Genomic DNA, 19685 nt, shown 5'->3' with positions numbered 1-19685 from the left:
GGGGGATAACAGTGAGATCTGGTAGATTCAGATATGGGGATGTTGTAGATAATACCACAGTATACATGCTCCTCATTCAGCATCAAGTGGTAGTAAAACATCTCCATTTTAAAGGAGATATCTGAGGGAGTTCCCATCGTGCCGCAGATGTTAACGAATCTGACTAGGAACCATGAGGTTTCCGGTTCGAACCCTGGCCTCGCTCAGTGGGTTAAGGATCCGGCGTTGCCATGAGCTGTGTGTGTAGGTCACAGACGCGGCTCGGATCTTGTGTTGCTGTGGCTCTGGCATAGGCCAGTGGCTACAGCTCTGATTAGATCCCTAGCCTGGGAACCTCCATATGCCGTGGGAGTGGCCTTAGAAAAGACAAAAAATTAAAAAATATAAAAATAAAGAAGATATCTGAGGCACAAATAGGGAATGTAATTTGTCTCTGAGTACAGGGTTAAGAAGTAACAAAGCTGGCACTCAAATCATCAAAAAGAGACAAGATGACAAGGGTTCACAAGGATGTGTAGGAATGAGATCTCTTGTGCACTGCTGGTGAGAATGTAAATTGGTAGAGCCACTATGGAAAACAGTATGGAGGCACCTCAAAAATTAAAAATAGAACTACCAGGAGTTCCTGCTGTGGCACAATAGGATCTGTGGTATCTCTGCAGCCCTAGGACACAGCTTTGATTCCTGGCCTAGAACAGCAGGTTAAGGATCCAGCATTGCAGCAGCTCCAGCATAGGTCGTAACTGCCACTCGGATCTGATCCCTGGCCTGGAAACTTCATGTGCTATAGGGTGGCCATAGAAAAGAGGGAAGGAGGGAGGGATGGAGAGAGGGAGGGAGGGAAGGAGGAAGGAAATAGAACTACCATATGATCCAGCTTGTTTACTTCTAGGCATATAACCAAAGGAAATGAAAACAAGATTTCCATGAGCTATCTGCACTCCCATGTTTATTGCAGCCTTATTCAAAATAGCTAAACTATGAAAACAGCCTAAGTGTCCATCAGTGTATGAATGGATAAAAATGTGTGTGTGTGTATGTATGTACACACACATACATACACACAATGGAAAGTTATTCAGCCATGAAAAAGAAAGAAATCCTGTCATTTGTGACCACGTGGATGGACCTTCAGGGTATTACACTAAGTAAAGTATGTCAGACAGAGATAAATACTATGATATCACTTAAATGAGCAATCTAAAAAAATCTGAACTTGGAAAGAGGATTAAGATGGCGGAATAGAAGGACTGGAGCTCAACTTCTCTACTAAAAACAACAAAATTCACAACTAAAAGCTGAGCAATCCCCACCCAAATGGACTGGAAACCTTAAAAAAGATACCCTACTCCAGAAGAAAAAGAGGAGGCCACATCAAGAGATAGGAGGGGCGATTTTGCAATATAAACAACCCCATACCTCCTGGGTGGGAAGCTCCACAAACTGAAAACTAACTGGTTCACAGAGAGAGACTCACCTACAGGAGTGAGAGTTCTGAGCCTCACATCAAACCCTCATGTATGGGGATCCGGCACTGGGAGAAAGAGCCCCTGGAGCATCTGGCATTGAAGGCCAGTGGGGCTTGTGTGCAGGAGCTCCACGGGACTGGGGGAAACAGAGACCCCATTCTTAAAAGGCACACACGGACTTTCACGTGCACTGGATCCCAGGGCAAAGCAAAGTCTCCATGGGAATCTGGGTCAAACCTGACCACAGTTCTTGGAGGACATCCTGGGAAAACAGGGGTGAATGTGGCTGATGTGAGGGAGGGACATTGAAGGCAAAACTCTCAGGAATATTCAGCAGCTGCCTTTCTCTGGAGGTGGCCATTTTGGGAAAATCTGGCCCCACCTGTCTGTCAGTGCTGAGAAGCCCCAGGGCAAACAACAATCCAGGTGGGAACACAGCCCCATCCCTCAGTAAACAGGCTGCCTAAAGACCGCTCAGGCACACAGATGCCACAGAGGAATTAGAATCAGCTCCACCTACCAGGGGGCAGGCATCAGCCCCTCCCATCAGGAAGCCTACACCAAGCCCCCATACAGACTTCAGCCACAAGGGGGGCAGACACCAGAAGTAAGAGAGGCTACAACCCTTTTATCTGTAAAAAGGTCACCACACCAAAAACCTATAAAAATGAAAAGACAGAGAACTATAACTCAGATGAAGGAGAAAGGAAAAACCCAGAAAATCATCTAAGCGATGAGGAGATTCTTAGCCTCCAGGAAAAAGACTTTAGATTGTTGATGCTGAAAATGATGCAAGACATTGGACATAAACTGGAGGCAAAGATGGATAACTTACAGGAAACACTGACCAAAGAGATACAAGATATAAAACTTAAACAAGAAGAGATGCAAAATACAATAACTGAAATAAAAAATTCACTAGAAGCAACCAACAGCAGAATACAGGAGGCAGAAGAACGAATAAGCGAGGTGGAGGACAGATTAGTGGAAATTACGGATGCAGAACAGAAAAGAGAAAAAAGACTGAAAACAAATGAAGAGAGTCTCAGAGAACTCTGGGACAATGTTAAATGCACCAACATCCATATCATAGGGGTGCCAGAAGGAGAAGAGAGAGAGAGAAGGGGACAGGAAAAATATTCCAAGAGATAATAACCCAAAACATCCCTAACATGGGAAAGGAACCACTCACTCAAATCCAGGAAGCACAACGAGTACCATACAAAATAAACCCAAGGAGGAATACCCCGTGACACATAATAATCAAACTGACCAAAATTAAAGACAAAGAGAAAATTTTGAAAGCAGATAGGGAAAAGAAACAAATAACATACAAAGGAACCCCAAGAAGGTTATCAGCAGATTTTTCAGCAGAAGCTCTGCAGGCCAGAAGGGAGTGGCATGATATACTTCATGTGATGAAAGGAAAAAACCTCCAACCAAGATTACTTTACCCAGCAAGGCTTTCATTCAAATTTGAAGGAGAAATCAAAACCTTCACAGATAAGCAAAAGTTGAGAGAATTCAGCAACACTAAACCAGCCTTACAACAAATAATAAAGGAACTTCTCTATACAGAAAAGAAAAGGCCACAACCAGAAACAAAAATACCACAAATGACAAGGCTCACCAGTAAAGGTATATATACAGTAAAGATACGAAATCATCCATGCACGATTATACCACCAAAATCAGAAATTGTGAGAAGAGGTGGGTACAAATGCAGGACACTGGAGATGAACTTGCAATTAAGAAAACAACAACTTAAAACAATCTCATATACATATAGACTCTTATATCAAAACTTCAGAATAACTGCAAGCCAAAAATCTACAATTGATACACAAACAAGGAATCTCTGAAGAAGAAAAATATCTCATAGTAAATAAGTGCATAATCCACTATGAAGGGGGTCATCTGACATCATTCTTGGAATGCTGAAGTCTTACATCTGATTCTGATTTTCTCTCCATCAAAGAATTTATGATAATTATAATTAAATAATACAACTGTACAATTAAATAAAATAAGTCTACAATTGTATTATTAATAACCATTTCTCTCCATGGTACAATGTAAAGTCTATAATGTCTTGTTTATCACATTACCTAGAATGGTGTAATGCCTTTACTGAAGAATCAATGAGATGTAACAAATTGTGAGGACATATTTATATAGTTACACTGTTTTTTAACCAACTTATGAATTTTATATTTTTCTTATTTTCAGAGAGTGTATTATTTTTGTTATTCTTACCAGTTAAGTTATTCTTTTTATTGTGCTAAATAAAATATTTAATGGTATATAAGGCTTTCTTCTTTATAAATTTTAGTTGCATAATACACACAATTTTAATATAATGCTAATTTTTAAAGAAAAATTGAAATGTAATAGATAATACTAAATAGTAAAGATGAAAGCCATACAAAATGGGATAAAGTATAGAATAAATTTCCTATTTGTCTCAGCATATTTTCCATTCCACTTCTCCAAAGGGAGTTGCTTAATATGTTTCTTAAGATCCATGATATAATAATCTGTGTGAATGTAATTGTGTTTAAATATACGTATTTTATTTTGTAAAAAAAAAAAAAAAATTTAAAGAACAGGCATTCTTCCTAAACCATGCAAACCAATCACTAGATATTACTGAACATAAAAAGAAAATTGTATACAGTGATGAATATATTTGCTTTGGAATTAGTTAACTAGCTAGTTACCTACAATTATAAAAGAGCTATGAAGATACAGCTGAAGGGTAAGATTTAAAATGCTCTTTAATAACTGTATGATAGATGGTTTCTTACCACTATGCACTCAGAATTGTCAATTCAAACTGTTTCCAACTTGAATTCTACCAAGTTTTCTTAATTAGTTTCTAACAAGATTTGCTTCATTAATGGAGTTTTTATTATTGTTGTAATTAAAAATAATTATGGAATATAGACACACTCCTCAAATTAAAAAAAATAAAATAAAGGTTATTTCTTCATGTTTTTTTTTAATTTTTAATTAAAGTTTGGTTGACTTACAAAAAAAAAAAAAATCTGAACTCATAGAAACACAAATTAGAATGGTGGTTACCAGAAGATGGGGGTTAGGGGAGGAAAGGAGATATTGGTCAAAGGATAGAAACCTCTAGTTGGAGATAAATAAGTTCTGGGGATCAACTGCATAGCTAATAACACTGTATTGTGTACTTGAAAGTTGCTGAGAGACTAGATCTTAAATGTCCTCCCCACAAAAAAGAAAATGGTAATTATATGAGGTGATAGAGGTGTTAGCTAACACTACAGTGGGAATCATTTTGCAATAGATACGTGAATCAAATCAACACATTATACACCTTAAACTTATACAATGGTGTACGCCAATTATACTTCAATAAAGCTAGGAAAAAATAAAGCTGGCAGTCAAACCCTACTGGGCTCACTTCGGGTTCAGTCCCTCCCACCACGTCACACCACACCACACACTGCCCATCAGAACATCTGACTAGACCTGTGGTGCTACTATGAAAACCAAGTGGGTCCACAGCTTAGCACACAAACAGAGAGTTAACAATTACCAAAGCAGCTCTATTTTTATGAGTTTCCAAATATGTAAAGTAGGTTGCTGGGGTTTTTTTCCTCATCCGCAGTTATATGACGGTTCTCTGAGGCCCCTAGGATACAGTTATAAATGATGAAAAAAGATTTGAGTTGCAAAAATGCACGACTATTCCAGACTGCAAATAGACTGGTTTCTAAACATAGTGAGCAAGGCAGAGCTCTCTTTTTAATTCCAAATAACAGTGGTGTTCTCATCATAATATAAATAGATGACAAACACCTATAATTGCAATGATGTATATTATAAGTAAAACAGGTAAAGATAGAGCAAAATAGCTTTAGTTGCAATATCAAAGATCTCAGAAAAGAATATAGTCAGAAGGAAGGGTGGCCTTGGAGCACACAGGAAGAAAAAGACCAAGGGTGATGAAAACAATGAAAACAATGACAACAAAAGTAAAGCTCTCTGGGACTAAAGAAATATAATGTTCTCTGCAAGGGGAGACCACTTTTCTACATGCAGAGAAGATATAAAAGTGAATGTAATGAATTGGAATAGATGTTATTAACTTTTAATTAAATTACTCTTAGAAATAACACACAAACTGATCAACCACCCAAACATCTCAATTAAGAGTATATAAAAGCACATTCCTTCCAGCCTTTTGTCAGCTTGGTATCAAATGATCCAAATAGCTGAACTAGCTCAAAGACTCTACATGGAATAAATAAGCCTGGGGCTTATTTTGAGCTCTGTGTAGAGATACTAAAATGGTCATTTTTAATGTCATCCATCTTCAAAAAGAAGAAGAGTTGGGCGTAAGTCTTTTAAAAGCTGAACGTTCTCAGCCAGGTAGGCAAAGTCATGAGAGGCTGGGAAATAAGCTAATGTCCTCCACAGGCAGGAAAATATTAATTAGCAATTCATAAACTAAGGTTACCTTTACGATTACACTTCTATGTGAATCACAGTCAATTATTAGTTCAAGGCTGACTATACATTTCATTACTGCTATCAGCATGAGACTGTCCCATTTATACATAGAAATTCAAACACAATTCATGGTCATCAAAAACCTTGAACAATGCCAACTTTTTCCTTGGAGCAAATAATTTGTTTTGACAAAGTACAAACAGAAGCCTATATTATTAATTTTTTGACAATCCTTTCCTATTTAAAAAAAAATTAGCTGGTGATCAGGTCTGCTCACAGTAAATTTCACCCTTTCAAAAAACATTCTAGACTTGTATCTCTTAAACGATGCTCCTTGGAATATTAATAGCTTGAAATGCTAAAATTTGTTCCATTAAAAAAAAAAAAAGCCTTCTGCAACCATATAATGTACTTTCTTAATTTCCAATTTCACTTTTTCACATTTTAACATTTCCAAAATGGAGCTTCTTACACTGTCAAACAATTTTGCTAGCTGGGAGTTCCTATCGTGGCTCAGCAGTTAGCAAACCCGACTAGTATCCATGAGGACGCAAGTTCGATCCCAGGCCTTGCTCAGTGGGTTAAGGATCCGGCATTGCCATGAGCTGTGGTGTAGATCACAGACACGGCTCAGATCCCACATTGCTGTTGCTGTGGCGTAGGTCGGCAGCTATAGCTCTGATTCGACTCCTAGCCTGGGAACCTCCATATGCTCCAGATTCGGCTCTGAAAAGACAAAAGATTAAAAAAAAAAAAAAATTGCTAGCTGAATCTTTCTTCCCCTTAAAAAAAAAAAAAAAAGAAGCTATTAAATTAATTTAATGGTCTATCTTACAACCAATGGCATCTTAAAATGGAGGAAACATGATCAGTTTGTAAAAATAAGTTTTTTATCACTTATAGGATTCACTCTACACAGTATCTTATTAAAGGTCCTGAAAAGTCCTACACTTTAAAAACAAAGGTATTTACTTCATTTAACCCAGTGTTTCCCAAATATATTTGCCCATGGATCTCCTGTGTCACAGAACTCTTAATAACATTCCATGAGACTAATGTTCTGGGAACACATTCTGGGAAAAACTGGTTATTCTTTCATTAACCTTGGCCAAGACTCTTCTCTCATCAGCTTTACTAACACCCAGTGACAGAATCCCTTCATCAGGAAGTGAAGGTAAATATGTTTTGGGGTTGACAGAACTGAATGGATGACCTAAAACTCTCTGTGGAGGGAAAATTCCAGCTGGGCCAGAGGCCGATTTATTCTGCTTGGAAAACATCTGTGGTGTACTCCTACTGATTGCTTTCTCCAACAAATGATGCACAGCTTTGTCTGCTTCAAATGCCTTTATGATGTGAGAAAGGAATAGACTGAATTGAAGCCATCTGCATCATAGGATGGAATGCACCATTTGGTGAAAGGCATCCCTTTACATTTCTTAACATTTGGGGAAAGAAATCAATAATTTTCTAGGACTACTTCCTAAATTTACCTGATCAGCAAGTTTCTGTGCATTCCTATAAAATTGAATGATATGTCATATGGCTAAAGAGCAGGCAGCAGGGGAGTGTGAGAGTAGGCACATAAAACAGAACCAGTGACATGGCATTCAGAGATGCAAGGGTCCATATGCAGGCCCAGAAAAAGTCTTAAATAAACTCAGGTCACACTGCACAATATTTATCTGGCAAAGCCCTATCAGCCCAGTTTTGAGAAAAAAAATATTTAATACGAAAATAAGGCTAAAAGATTACCATATGCCATTTGAAAGACATACTCAAGCATTGACCAACACACCCACCTAACAGGTTACCTGCTTCTCCTGGACCAGCAGCATCTGGGATCTTGCCAGAAATGCCACATCTCAGGCCCATTCTGGCCTCCTTGACCAGAATCTACCTATAACAAGATCCCTAGGTTATTTTAGACACATCTCCATTTGAAAAAGCACTGATCTGGGGAATATATCTGACTCCCTGTGTACATTGATTGAGGCCCAGATGCTGTGAAGTCAGGTGTTAATTTTTTGAAGATTGAATAATTATAAGATATTTTTGTCCACTAGGCATGCAAGTTATTTCTGCCTCATAGAAAAAAATAGTCAAGGTTACAGTTTTTTGCCCTATAGAACGTAAAATACTTCACACCTTGTTCCAGGATTCTTTCTTTCAGTAACTCAAATTCTTCTTTGAGCTAGATTTACCATCCTGCTTTTCCCTCATGAATGAGTTAAATAAATCTTTGACACATGCTCAGCACATATGTCTGACAGTCATGATTGTACCTGTTTAAAGTTATAATTCAAAACCAGTCACCTCTCAATAGCAATAAGATACTTATTTCTAGTGTACACGGTAATAGCTATCTTTTCTTGGAAAAAACAGTCAGTTGTCTAGCAAGCAGTAATTGAGAACATCCAATATCATATAAAAATGAAGCTAGCATGGGCTGGTCCCTCAGCATGGTATAGTATAATGTATAATCTACCTTTAAATACAAGGGCAGGCAGCTGAGAGCCTGTAATTCTGCTTCAGCTTGCAGACATGATTTGTAGCCAAAGAATATTTTGTTGTGTTTTCCTTTTTGAATTTGAATGCCTTTAGATGAATGAATATTCTCCAGTTCCCCACAGGCTCCAATACCCCTTATTATCTTACATCAGGCTATTTCACACATGTTTGCTACCTATCTGGCCCCTGAAGGCATTTAAGTTTATAGTCCTTAAAGAAGACACTAACCTGTGAAATTCACATAAGCCAGCACTACCGTGGGAAATGGCTGGTCTGAAAATTATAGCACATGCTAAGCAGCCCTTATTGGGAATATTTTTGCATATCTATCATGCACAGACCCTGGACAGCTCTGATGAGTATGAAAAGAGTGCAGCTGCCAAATCCGGTGGCCTTATTCATTATCCACCAGAGGGCAAATTATTTACATGTATAACAATGCATTTCAAATACAGTTACCAAGCATCATCATTAATTTCTTCTGATACAAAAGAGTTTCATTTAAGTGGTTCTCTGGGAGTAGAAACCATTGCCCACATAAAACAGTGAAGATAGCTTCATTCTCAAAAATGAGCATTATTAAAATGTCAAAGTAAATATCATGCAGAAATATAGCAAGAAGAGGCAGTGTCTATAGGCAAGAGCCTAGTCCCTCTGAAATCAGACCCAGAGGTTCAAAAGCAGCTTTGGACAAAACAGGAGTTTGGCAGTACCCATTAGACTTAGCAGAGGTTGTTTTTGTCCTTAGATGGATTCCTTGACAGCACATCACAGAAAGTTATTAAGTGTCTACTTTCACTAGGAGTGACTCTCTTTTTCATAAGTGCTTAAATTCACTAAAGAAGGAAAAGCAGGCACTATATAAACAGAGTCATTAATAATCTAAATCTCACCTAGAGTAAAAGAATAATATGGGCTGTCTCATTGTTCTGCATAAATAGTGATTTCCGTGGTTTCCCATTTGTTCTCTCTATGGATTTTTCTCCTTTGGTACATCTCATCTCTCATTTTATTCTCGTACTTTTTCAGGGGACTTAATGGAAACAACTTGAAGGAAATCAGCTAATAATACCTCCATTTCTCATCTGGACAGCTAAAAGCCCTCACTAGCCACCACTCTCCCCCCATATTTGGACTTTTTATCCCTCCCAGTGAGGCCTTCCCTCTTAATCTCTTAATCCTTGCAAGAGAGTCATTAAATTGGGCTTCTAGCTTCAGTATATGGCTTGAGGGTCATTAACATGCATAGCATCCAACAGGTTATTTATTCCAGATTTACTGTGAAATTGCCTGGCTGGAATCTGTGTTTTCTTTCCAGACCATCTTCCAGCTATTTTCCATTCACTTTGTTTTTAACTGAGAGATGGGATGTGGAGCTAGAGGTCAAGGGAAGTTATAGTACCATTTCGGGGAAAAAAAAAAAAAAAAAAAAAAAAGGAAAAACAAACCTCTCTAGCCTCTTCACACTGTGAATCTATCTTCCTCCATATTCTCCCTATCACACGGGAAAAGCTTTCCAAATGTCTCCATGGTCTGGCAAAGCACTCTTGAGAGTAAGTGGGCTGTCTATAAAATTGGAAGGAATTGAAACTCAAGGCTTATGAGAGACAGAAAATCAAGGAGAGTTGAGGTGGGTGGAAAGAGATAAGATAAATGAGTAAATTTAGCAAAACCAAGGTGAGGCACCACACCCCTCAACTCTCTACTACATTTAGAAGAGACTCAAAATCTTCTGTGTTAGAGTCTTTGCAAGTTTACATTCTCCTTGTCAAGGCCACTGTGAGGTTTCTTGGGAGCTTCCTGATCCTACCTAATGTGTCATCAGTCATTCCCATGCAGAGAAGAGCCCCGTTGTTGGCCCCTGCTCGATTCTGAGTCCCAGTCTCCAACACAGAACTCAGAATTCACACACACTGAGAAGGTTCACCTTAAATCCACTTCTCCTACATATCTGCCTCTGTACATGAATAAAAGCTAATGCCGACTCTGGGTTTTCTGTATTTTTGTGTACTGGATCACGAGTTCCTTGAAGTAAATACTACCTCTGCCTTTTCCCTATTCCTACCTCATGGTACCTAAGATTCTTTAGCCACTTAGAGACTATCTACAGACTTGAATTAAATTTTACAGAAAAGCAGGTACATTCTAGAGAAAGAACAATGAAAAAGAGGGAGAGGGAGAGAGAAACATGGTTAATGACCTCTAAAAGATGAAAATGGCTTTGGTTGTTGGAGTTACGACAACACATTTGCCAAGGATGTTATAATCACGCTAAGGAATATAAATTCTAACAGAAAGCTTCCTCATCCCACAAATTCACTGGTCTTAGTGATAAAGATTTCAAGGTTCAAGTGTAAAAATAGAAATAGAATAATGCTCTCCCCCAGAAATATCCACACCCTAATCTCTAGAACCTGTGAATATGTTACCTTGGCAGACATGATTAAGGGTATGGACCTTGAATGGAAAGATTATTGTGAATTATCCAGGTGGAAACCACCTAAGTCCTTAAAAGCAAAAGATCTTTCCCAGCTCAGTCAGTGAGAGAGATGTGACAGCAGAAGGAAGGTCAGAGAGATGCAACCTTGCTGGCTTTGAAGATGGAGGAGAGCCATGAGTGAGGAAAGCAGACAGCCTTTAGCAGCTGGAAAAAGCAAGGAAATAGATCGCCCCCCAGAACCTCCAGAAAGGAACACAGCCCTGTTGACACCTTAATTTCAGACCAGTGAGAACTGTGTCAGACTTCCAACTTTATGAAGCAGTAAAGGAATACATTTGTATTGTTTTAAGCCATGCATAATTTGTTAATGGTAATGATAGGAAATGAATACAAAAGGCAATCCTTGGCTTCAGCACGGCCCTCTAAATTGATGAGCTGGCATTCCTTGTGGAGCCCCAAACCAGAGGTTTCTTATTCTAGCTTTAACTGGCTGTCTAACTCTTCTGTCCACCCTTCACCACTTGGCTGACTTTTTCTCACCTTTCAAGACTTGGCACAAAGTTTCTCTCCTCTGAAAATCTTAGTTTAATCTATATAAACAATGGATTTCTGAAAAGTGAGGACCCTGTCATATTCTTTGTAATTGTTGGTTTGAATGATGGGGATTAATTAATCATTAACATAATGTAAAAACAGGGGACAATAAAACTGCTTTCTTATTACTGCTATTAAGAAAACAATAAGATCACTCACTAGGACCCACCTACATTCACATCCACAAAGACTACCCCATTCCTCCTCTCTTTGGACAACACACACACACACACACACACACACACACGCAGCCTGACAGAGCTGAATCCCAGTTTGCAGCTGCTCAGAGTAAGACAAGTAAGCAGTACATTCAACCCTGGTCAAGAGTACAAACTGAGAGCTCCCGTCACGGCTCAGCAGAAACGAATTTGACTAGCATCCACGGCCTTGCTCTGTGGGTTAAGGATCCGTGTTGCTGTGAGCTGTGGTATAGGTCACAGATGCGGCTGGGATCTGGCATTGCTGTGACATAGGCCAGCAGCTACAGCTCTGATTCAACCCCTAGCCTGGGAACCTCCATATGCTATGGGTGTGGCCCAAAATAAAAAGACAAAAAAAAAGAGTATATTAGAGGGTCAAAAGCTGAAGCCAGAAAATTTAAAGAAAAATTTGAAAGGCACAAAAAGTTCCAAAATGTAAACTTTAAAGCCAGAGATAAGATTTGAAAATTAAATAACAGGATTTACAGTGTGGTGGTTTCAAAATATATCTACAAACACTTTGGTACTCCAAATAGTGGAGACTAATTCTCCTCCCCTTGAATATGGGCTGGAGTGAGTCCTTTCTAATGAATAGAATAGGCTGATGATCAGCCTACAAAAGTCACTGCAACTTCCTCGCTCAATGTTTACGTCTCTCTATCACCCCCCTGCCCTTCCCTCCCCCGCCTCTCTTCCTCTCCCTCCCTCCCTCTTCCCCTCATCTCCCTCTCCCTTCCTCTCTCTTTCTCTCTCTCTCCCCCATCTTCCTCTCCCTCTCTTCCTCCCTCTCTCCCTCTTTCTTTTTCTCTCCCCTTCTACTTCTCCCTCCCTCTCCTCACTCTAGAAGAATCCAGTTGCCAATAGCCACACGAGTGAGCCATCTTGGGAGAAGATTCCCAAATTTGCAGCCATCTACAGGCCCAGCCCACATCGTAAGGGCAACCATGTAGAGTCCCAGAGCCAGAACCCCTGGACTAAGCTGCTTCCAAATCTCCAAAAACAGATAATAAATGTTCATTGTTCTCAGCCACTAAATTTTAGAGTTATTTGTTATACAGTAATAGATAGCTAATATACGTGAGATACAATCCCTAGAGTGCTGTTATAAGTTGGCATCAAGACCCTAATTCAGTGTACATATATGTGTACATATATATTTTTTTCCTTAGCTCATATCGGATTTGTTTAATGAACCAAAAATTTTAAATCATTAAATTTCATTAGAAATCTAGATTTCCAGCCTCCTCTCAAAATTTTGGAGAACCAGCAACCCAAAGGCCTGCATTCCCCCTTGGCAGCCTTCTGCTATAGAAGAGGACAGCTCTCCTAAGTTCTTTTTCTGGTTTTGTACTTCCAACAGCTGTTTAGCATGAGCTTCTTATTGCTGCCTCAAACTGCCTCTGACCACACCCATATTGACTAGCCAGAGATAACCTTAAGTACCACCCCTACTTTACCACAAATACATCCTTTTATTAGCACTAGCGTTTACAAGGAAATCTACATGGAACTAGAACAAGAGTCAGCAAATAGCAGCACACAGGCCAGAGGTGGCCTACCTCCAGCTTCATAAACAGCGTTTTATAAGAACATGGCCACACGTTCATTTACACATTGTCTGTGCCTACATTTGCACCACAGTGGCTGAGCCAAGTAGTTATGACAGAGACCTCATGACCTGAAAACCTAAAATATTTACTATCGAGCCAACCCTGAACGAGAAGAACAAAATACAAAGATTTTGACATTTAATAAACCAGAATACACTGTGCGTCAAAGGAACACACATGGAGAAAAGTCAAGTCACCATGTCCTCTTCAGAATGTTTGCCTTATTATTCATAGTCAATAACGCTGAAGCTTTCTTTACCCTACAAATCAACATAAACAGAATGTTTTTTTAGTTGAAAATGAACTCACTGTGGCTAGTTTCTGAACATCTTCATCTGATGCTCCCAGAGATGCCAGGCCTATTTCTTGTGAAAATTGAGCAAACTTAGGATCCGCAAGTAGAGGTACATGTCCCAGGAGTTCATGACATGTGTCTCTGGCAAGAAAAACATCACAGAGAAATGTTATCTCTAGATAATTTATCCAGTTAAACTATCACTAGTAGAACAAGACAAAATTCTACATATGACCCTGTTATTATCATTAATTATTGTTGCCAAATTTCACCAATTCTAAGACCTTTCATCACATTTAAACATCTCTGAGATTCAGATGCATCTTATAATCAATCACATCTTAAATTACATGGTATGTAATATTTTAAACCAAATAATAGCGACTACTATTTTCAACGCCTTATCATATGCCAAGCACGTGGTAAGTGTTTTATTACATGCATTACCTCTTTTAACACTCAAGAGAAACTTGAATTAAAGTAACTTATCAATGTAACTTTCTATGGATCAGGGGTGGGCAATCTGGCCTACTGCCTATTTCTGTAAATAAAGTTTTACTGGAATACAGCCATGCCCATTCATTAATTTAAAATTAAGGGAGCTTGGGGTTAATAGATGCTGACTATTGCCTTTGGAATGAATTAGCAAGGAGACCCTGCTGTGGAGCACTGGAAATTATGTCTAGTCACTTATGATGGAGCATGATAATGTGAGAAAAAAGAATGTATACATGTATGTGTAACTGGGTCACCATGCTACACACTAGGAAAAAAAAAATAATGTATTGGGGAAATAAAAAATAAATAAATAAAATTCATGATTGTCTATCCATAGTGTTGTCTATGGATCCTTTTGACTAAGACGGCAGAGTTGAGTAGCTGTGACCAAGATTACATGGCCTGCAAAACCTAAAATACTTACTAGTTGGCCCTTTACTGAAAAAGTCTTTTGACTCTTGCTACAGGTGGTAATAAAGCCAAATTTTGAATCCAGCTTACCATGATTTCTTTTTTTTTTTTAATTTTTTTTTTGTCTTTTTGCTATTTCTTGGGCTGCTCCCGCGGCATATGGAGGTTCCCAGGCTAGGGGTCGAATCAGAGCGGTAGCCACTAGTCTATGCCAGAGCCACAGCAACTCGGGATCCAAACCGAGTCTGCAACCTACACCACAGGTCATGGCAACGCCGGATCCTTAACCCACTGAACAAGGGCAGGAACCGAACCCGCAACCTCATGGTTCCTAGTCAGATTTGTTAACCACTGCGCCATGACAGGAACTCCGATTTCTAAACTCTTGTTTTTAACCCTTTAGTTGCACTGTATCCCATGTTAAAATTTGCAGGCACTGGGAAACACAAAGGATCATACTGTCATCATGGAACAGCTCTTTCCACAGACAATTTATCTGCTCTAAGACAGGCAACTCCCTTGAGCCGGTACCATGGAAGACTCTTCCAGCCTAAACTGTGATTTTTGGTTAGCCTGGACTAATAATAGAATAATAGACGTTTAGATCCTCTCTCATTTGCCTGAGCTTCCATTTGGAGCCAGATGACCAGGCAAAGGCAGGTGTGTGTCACAATGCAGCAAGGCAGATGCCTTCCTGAGTCGTTGCCGTGAATCACAGACTGTTTCCTGATACCACGCTATATTGGAATGAGGTCCCCATGACTCTCTGGAAATGAATCAAGAGGCAGCAATATTTTATTTTCTTGACAAAAATTAATGAGCCAGGTAGTAATTGAAAGATATTTCCTGATTTCACCTGGGCTCCTCTAAACTGCACTGCTTCAAATAGACACTGTAACATAAATGCCAGGTACTACTACCATTATTACAAGTATCAAGGGAGCGGGATGGCTCTGTAGTTGAAGCGAGGCAGTGGTGGTCAAGGGCAGAAGATGGATGCAAACATGAAACAGATGGCATTACTCAGTCAAAAAAAATCTTGTTCCCACAACACAAACCACATGACCAACCTTGGCTGGCCACTTCACAGATACATCAGGTTGAAAGGGCAGCCAAGTGATAATATGTGGACATGATACTAAAAGAAACTCCAAATTAATTTCCCATCAACTGCATGCCAATAATCTCTTTTTTGCACAGAAACTGAATCTGTGGGAAAGAATATGTAGTGGTTACTCCAATCACATTGCTTAAAGTGGAGAATCAGACTCATTGGATTTTAGGGCATAAGGGGAATTTAAATGTTATCAGAGGCCCTCATTCCACCTATAAAGAAATTAAAGACAGAAGGAGAAAAAAAAAAAAAGGAAGCTAACATGTACTGAGCACTGAGCTCCTATTATGTGCTGGGTACTGTGCTAAATGTCTTCATATTCCATTAGCAATTTCATCTTCATTTACAAGGAGTCTTATTATTCCTGTTTGATAAATGGGGAAACTAAAATTCAGTAAATGCAAGCATCTTTTCCAAGGACACACTGTTCATAAGAGACAGAGACAAGATTTGAAATCAAATGCCTCTGACTCAAAGCTATGCTCTTTCTGCTCTGTTGTTTTAATTTACAAAGTGGAGTAAATGAGAAGGGTGTGGGTGGGGCACAGTTTTGGCTGCAGAGAGAGAGTTTAACCAAGCTGCTTAGCACAAGTAAAAATGTAGTCAGTATGTCCTAAGTCTCTTTTCCTACCACTCACTCCTCAACCTTCCAGATCACTTGAGGAGTCTTTTTAAAAATACCAGTGACTGGGCGCTACATAAGCCCAATTTAATTAGACTCTCTGGGATAGACCTGAGCATCTGTATTGTTTTAAAAGCCTACAGGGTGATAATAAGACAGGGCGCAGACCCACTATTGTAACAGATGATGCTTGGAACACTAGCAGGCTTCAAGCAATTAGTACTTAAAACTAAAGTTAAGTGTGATTATGTAATTTTGAGCTGCCCAAGTTTAATGCCATAAAATTACATCATACATATATACTGAGGAATAAGGAAAGGTGGTAAACACAGTTAACTAGGTAACTAATTACCCTTCCCCCTGCCTTTGATTCAGTTAAAGGTCTAATTACTTCTGTGCTAAGAGTAGGCACTGTAGACTCACTCCTGTGATTGATTTTTTTTAAAAAGTCTTGCAATCTGGACCAATGTTGGGGTCGAGTGGCCCACCATGGATAAATCTGAATACCCCCACTGTAGTCTCTGATGTAAATACTAAAACACCTCTACCGGTCCAGGAAGAAAATATGACAGCAACAATTTCAAAATTAGACCAGATGTCAAACTCCAGGGAAAAACTAAAGATGGTGAGTATTAGCACATGGTCTGAATAAATAAACAGACACTAAAACAGTTATTGCAGCCAACATGTGACTGAATGCTTACTATGGGCCAGGCACTGTGCTGGGTGCTTCATAATGTAAGAATGGAGTAGGGCGTGGTTACCATGATGGTGGAAATTTTTTTTTTTTTTTTTTTTTTTTTTGCTTTTTAGGGCCGCACCTGCAGCATATGGAGGTTCCCAGGCTAGGGGTCCAATTGGAGCTATTGCCACCAGGTTACACCATAGCCATAGCAACACAGGATCTGAGCCACATCACCACCTACACCACAGCTCATGGCAACGCCATATCCTTAACCCACTGAGCGAAGCCAGGGATTGAACCTGTGTCCTCATGGATGCTAGTCAGATTTGCTAACCTCTGAGCCACGACAGGAACTCCCATGGTGGTGGATTCTTGAAGCAAAACTGGATTTACTTTTTGAGCTTGCTAAATACTTGAAAAGACAGTCTTCTACCTGCCTAGGTACCAATGGAGCCCAAATGCTTATATATAGAAGTGAACGTTTTCACTTTGGACAGCTAAAAAGGCAAGAAGGAAAATATTAGAGATCCAAAGACATTAAGGAGTCAGTTCTTTGTGGCAGAAAAGGAGCTATGACCCGGGTTTTAAGTTAAGGTGTCATTATCAGAAACCTATAACCCACAGCCAACTTAAGTACCTTTAATAGCATTTATCGACAAGATAATCCAATCATACATAGAAGAAAAGAAATTATAAATTTGAAAATCATAATTACAACAGAATAAGTTATATGGTTTCATTAAGAATGAAAGCCTGAAGCAAGAAGTATAACAGAATAACTAAAGGCCAGAGAAGCCTTTGCCCAGTTCTAAGTAGAAATAATTGTACTGTGTTTCACTAGCTTATACCCTCTCTGCTGCTGGGTTTCCATGCAGAGACCCTGAGAAGGAACTGCCGTTCAGATTTCTGAGCAAGCGGAGATGCAGTACATAGGTCACCCCACTTCTCACTAAGCAAAGGCTCTAAGCACCTATATTTCAAGACTAGAAAAGGGGTTATTATCTTTTATGACTTTGGTGGGACATTCTCAGAAATAAACACCAGATTGTTCTCATCCCAGTGTCTTTAGCTAAGACGTGAGGTAAAGACAAGGAAACTGAAGTGTCTGGAAATTCTTCAACCAGCATAGATATTTTAATGCTGTTAGTTAAAGCAATTAATTAACTAAGTTGACATTTTCTTTAGTTCCTTTGAGATCAAAGGACTTAGAAGCTGGGTTGACCACGACTCAGGGGCAGAAAGAGGTTCCAGACTATTACAGGGAATCTGAGGGAGAAGGCTGAGCCTTCCTTCCAAACTTTGTATCAATTAAGTTCTGTTGGGCTGAAATCATGCTATTTCACAAAGTGCAATAGCTATTATGTCCTGCATGTGAAGTACTTCATGATCCCTACTCTGGTTGTGTCATCCACAGCTGGACCCCTGAGTGTCTAATTATGAACAGAGTTCCAATGTGAGTCCACAACTATTGCTTTATCTCACCCGATCTCTCTTAAAAGATTCAATTATTTGGCTATAATTGCACCTGTCAGCACATGCCGCCTCCAATCTCCACATCGGCAAAGTTTTCTCTTTTTTAACTCACATCCTTTGATGCATTTTTGCCTGAATAATGCTTTTCATAGCCTTTTTCACAAAAGTGCTCTGTTCACTGGAAATGTAGGACCTTTCAAAACTGTTAACACTGTAAAACATCATGTCGCCTTTTGAAAAAAAAAAAAAAAAGAAGAAGAAGAAAAAAAAAAGAAAAGCTAGAGCTGATATCAGACACTAAACTTTTGCTGCTCTAAATTGGAATCTTCTCTGATAAGCCCTGTTAGGAGGATTCTAAAGCTTACAAAGGGACCTGGGCAAAATGCCTCCAGGGAATTCTTAAATCATTCTAAGAAAGTTGTGATCACTTTGCTGCTGGGAAAAGAAGGGTCTTAGCTGTTAAGTTCAAATTCAAAATGAGTCTGGCATTCTTCTCCTCTTATCAGTTTTCAAAGCTGACTCCTTGTTGTGTTGAACAACTTTTTATTCTTGCAGTAAATTAAAGCTTTTAAGAAGCAGTGAGTGGGCATGCAGCGTTTGCTTCCCATCCCAAATCAGCACTTGTGTCTTTCAAACCCTATTTCAATAGGTTCTGTTTGTTCTAAATGACACAGAAGCCAACACTTTAGCTAAATCATGAAGAGAAGGAAAGGAAGATGTGGGGGGAGGGCGTACATTGTATGAAAATAAGGAGGTGGAACTGGGAGCCAAAATAGGGTATTTTTTCCAGCTTTCACACAACATTTGGTGGGTAAGTGCAAGTAATATGGGATAACATACCAGGACATATTGAAAAGGGGGCAGCTTTGCACCGCATGGAGAAAATAATGGGAATTAATTTGGCATTGAGGTAATTTTTTTCAGTGCTCTTTTTGGAGCTATATACAGAGTTTTTTTAGATTTAAAATAGCATACTGTAAAATCTGGCCCAGATAAGATTTTAGGCAGCTCTTAAGATCACTCCCTCTTATGTGCCTGTCAGAGTATAGATAAATGCATTTGTGGCCCTCTTTTTATGAAGCCGAGCACCTGGATATTGCTCTGGTGGAAATCTTCCTTCCCTTTGCCCCCTAGGAATTATAAGGAAAGCCACCAATGTTACTCCTCTTCACAACAATTCTTTTGAGACCGGCAGAAGATATTGCAGTTTTAGGGTTTTTTGAAATTCAGTTCAAGTATTTATTGTGTACCTACTATATACCAAGTACTATGTAGGAA

The 19685-nt window shown here is 39.2% G+C and overlaps 1 protein-coding gene across 3 annotated transcripts in view; it reads right to left on the bottom strand.

Annotated features, from left to right (window-relative positions):
* The window catches only part of TPH2 (tryptophan hydroxylase 2), a 105001-nt gene that overhangs the window by 28130 nt on the left and 57186 nt on the right, over window positions 1-19685 (bottom strand). For all 3 annotated transcript variants that reach the window (XM_084956354.1, XM_084956353.1, XM_021092003.2), the window contains one exon: window positions 13619-13745. In XM_084956354.1, coding sequence (XP_084812480.1) covers window positions 13619-13745 — 127 coding nt within the window. The remainder of the gene's footprint in view (window positions 1-13618; window positions 13746-19685) is intronic.

The sequence above is a fragment of the Sus scrofa genome, chromosome 5, assembly GCF_054392235.1.
Source record: "Sus scrofa isolate SSC_HxYL_T2T_F1_AM1 chromosome 5, Sscrofa_HxYL_maternal_Yorkshire_Landrace_v2.0, whole genome shotgun sequence".
Lineage (NCBI taxonomy): Eukaryota > Metazoa > Chordata > Mammalia > Artiodactyla > Suidae > Sus > Sus scrofa.
Note: the sequence above shows the minus strand (reverse complement) of the source record. Positions and strands in the feature narration are given on the sequence as shown.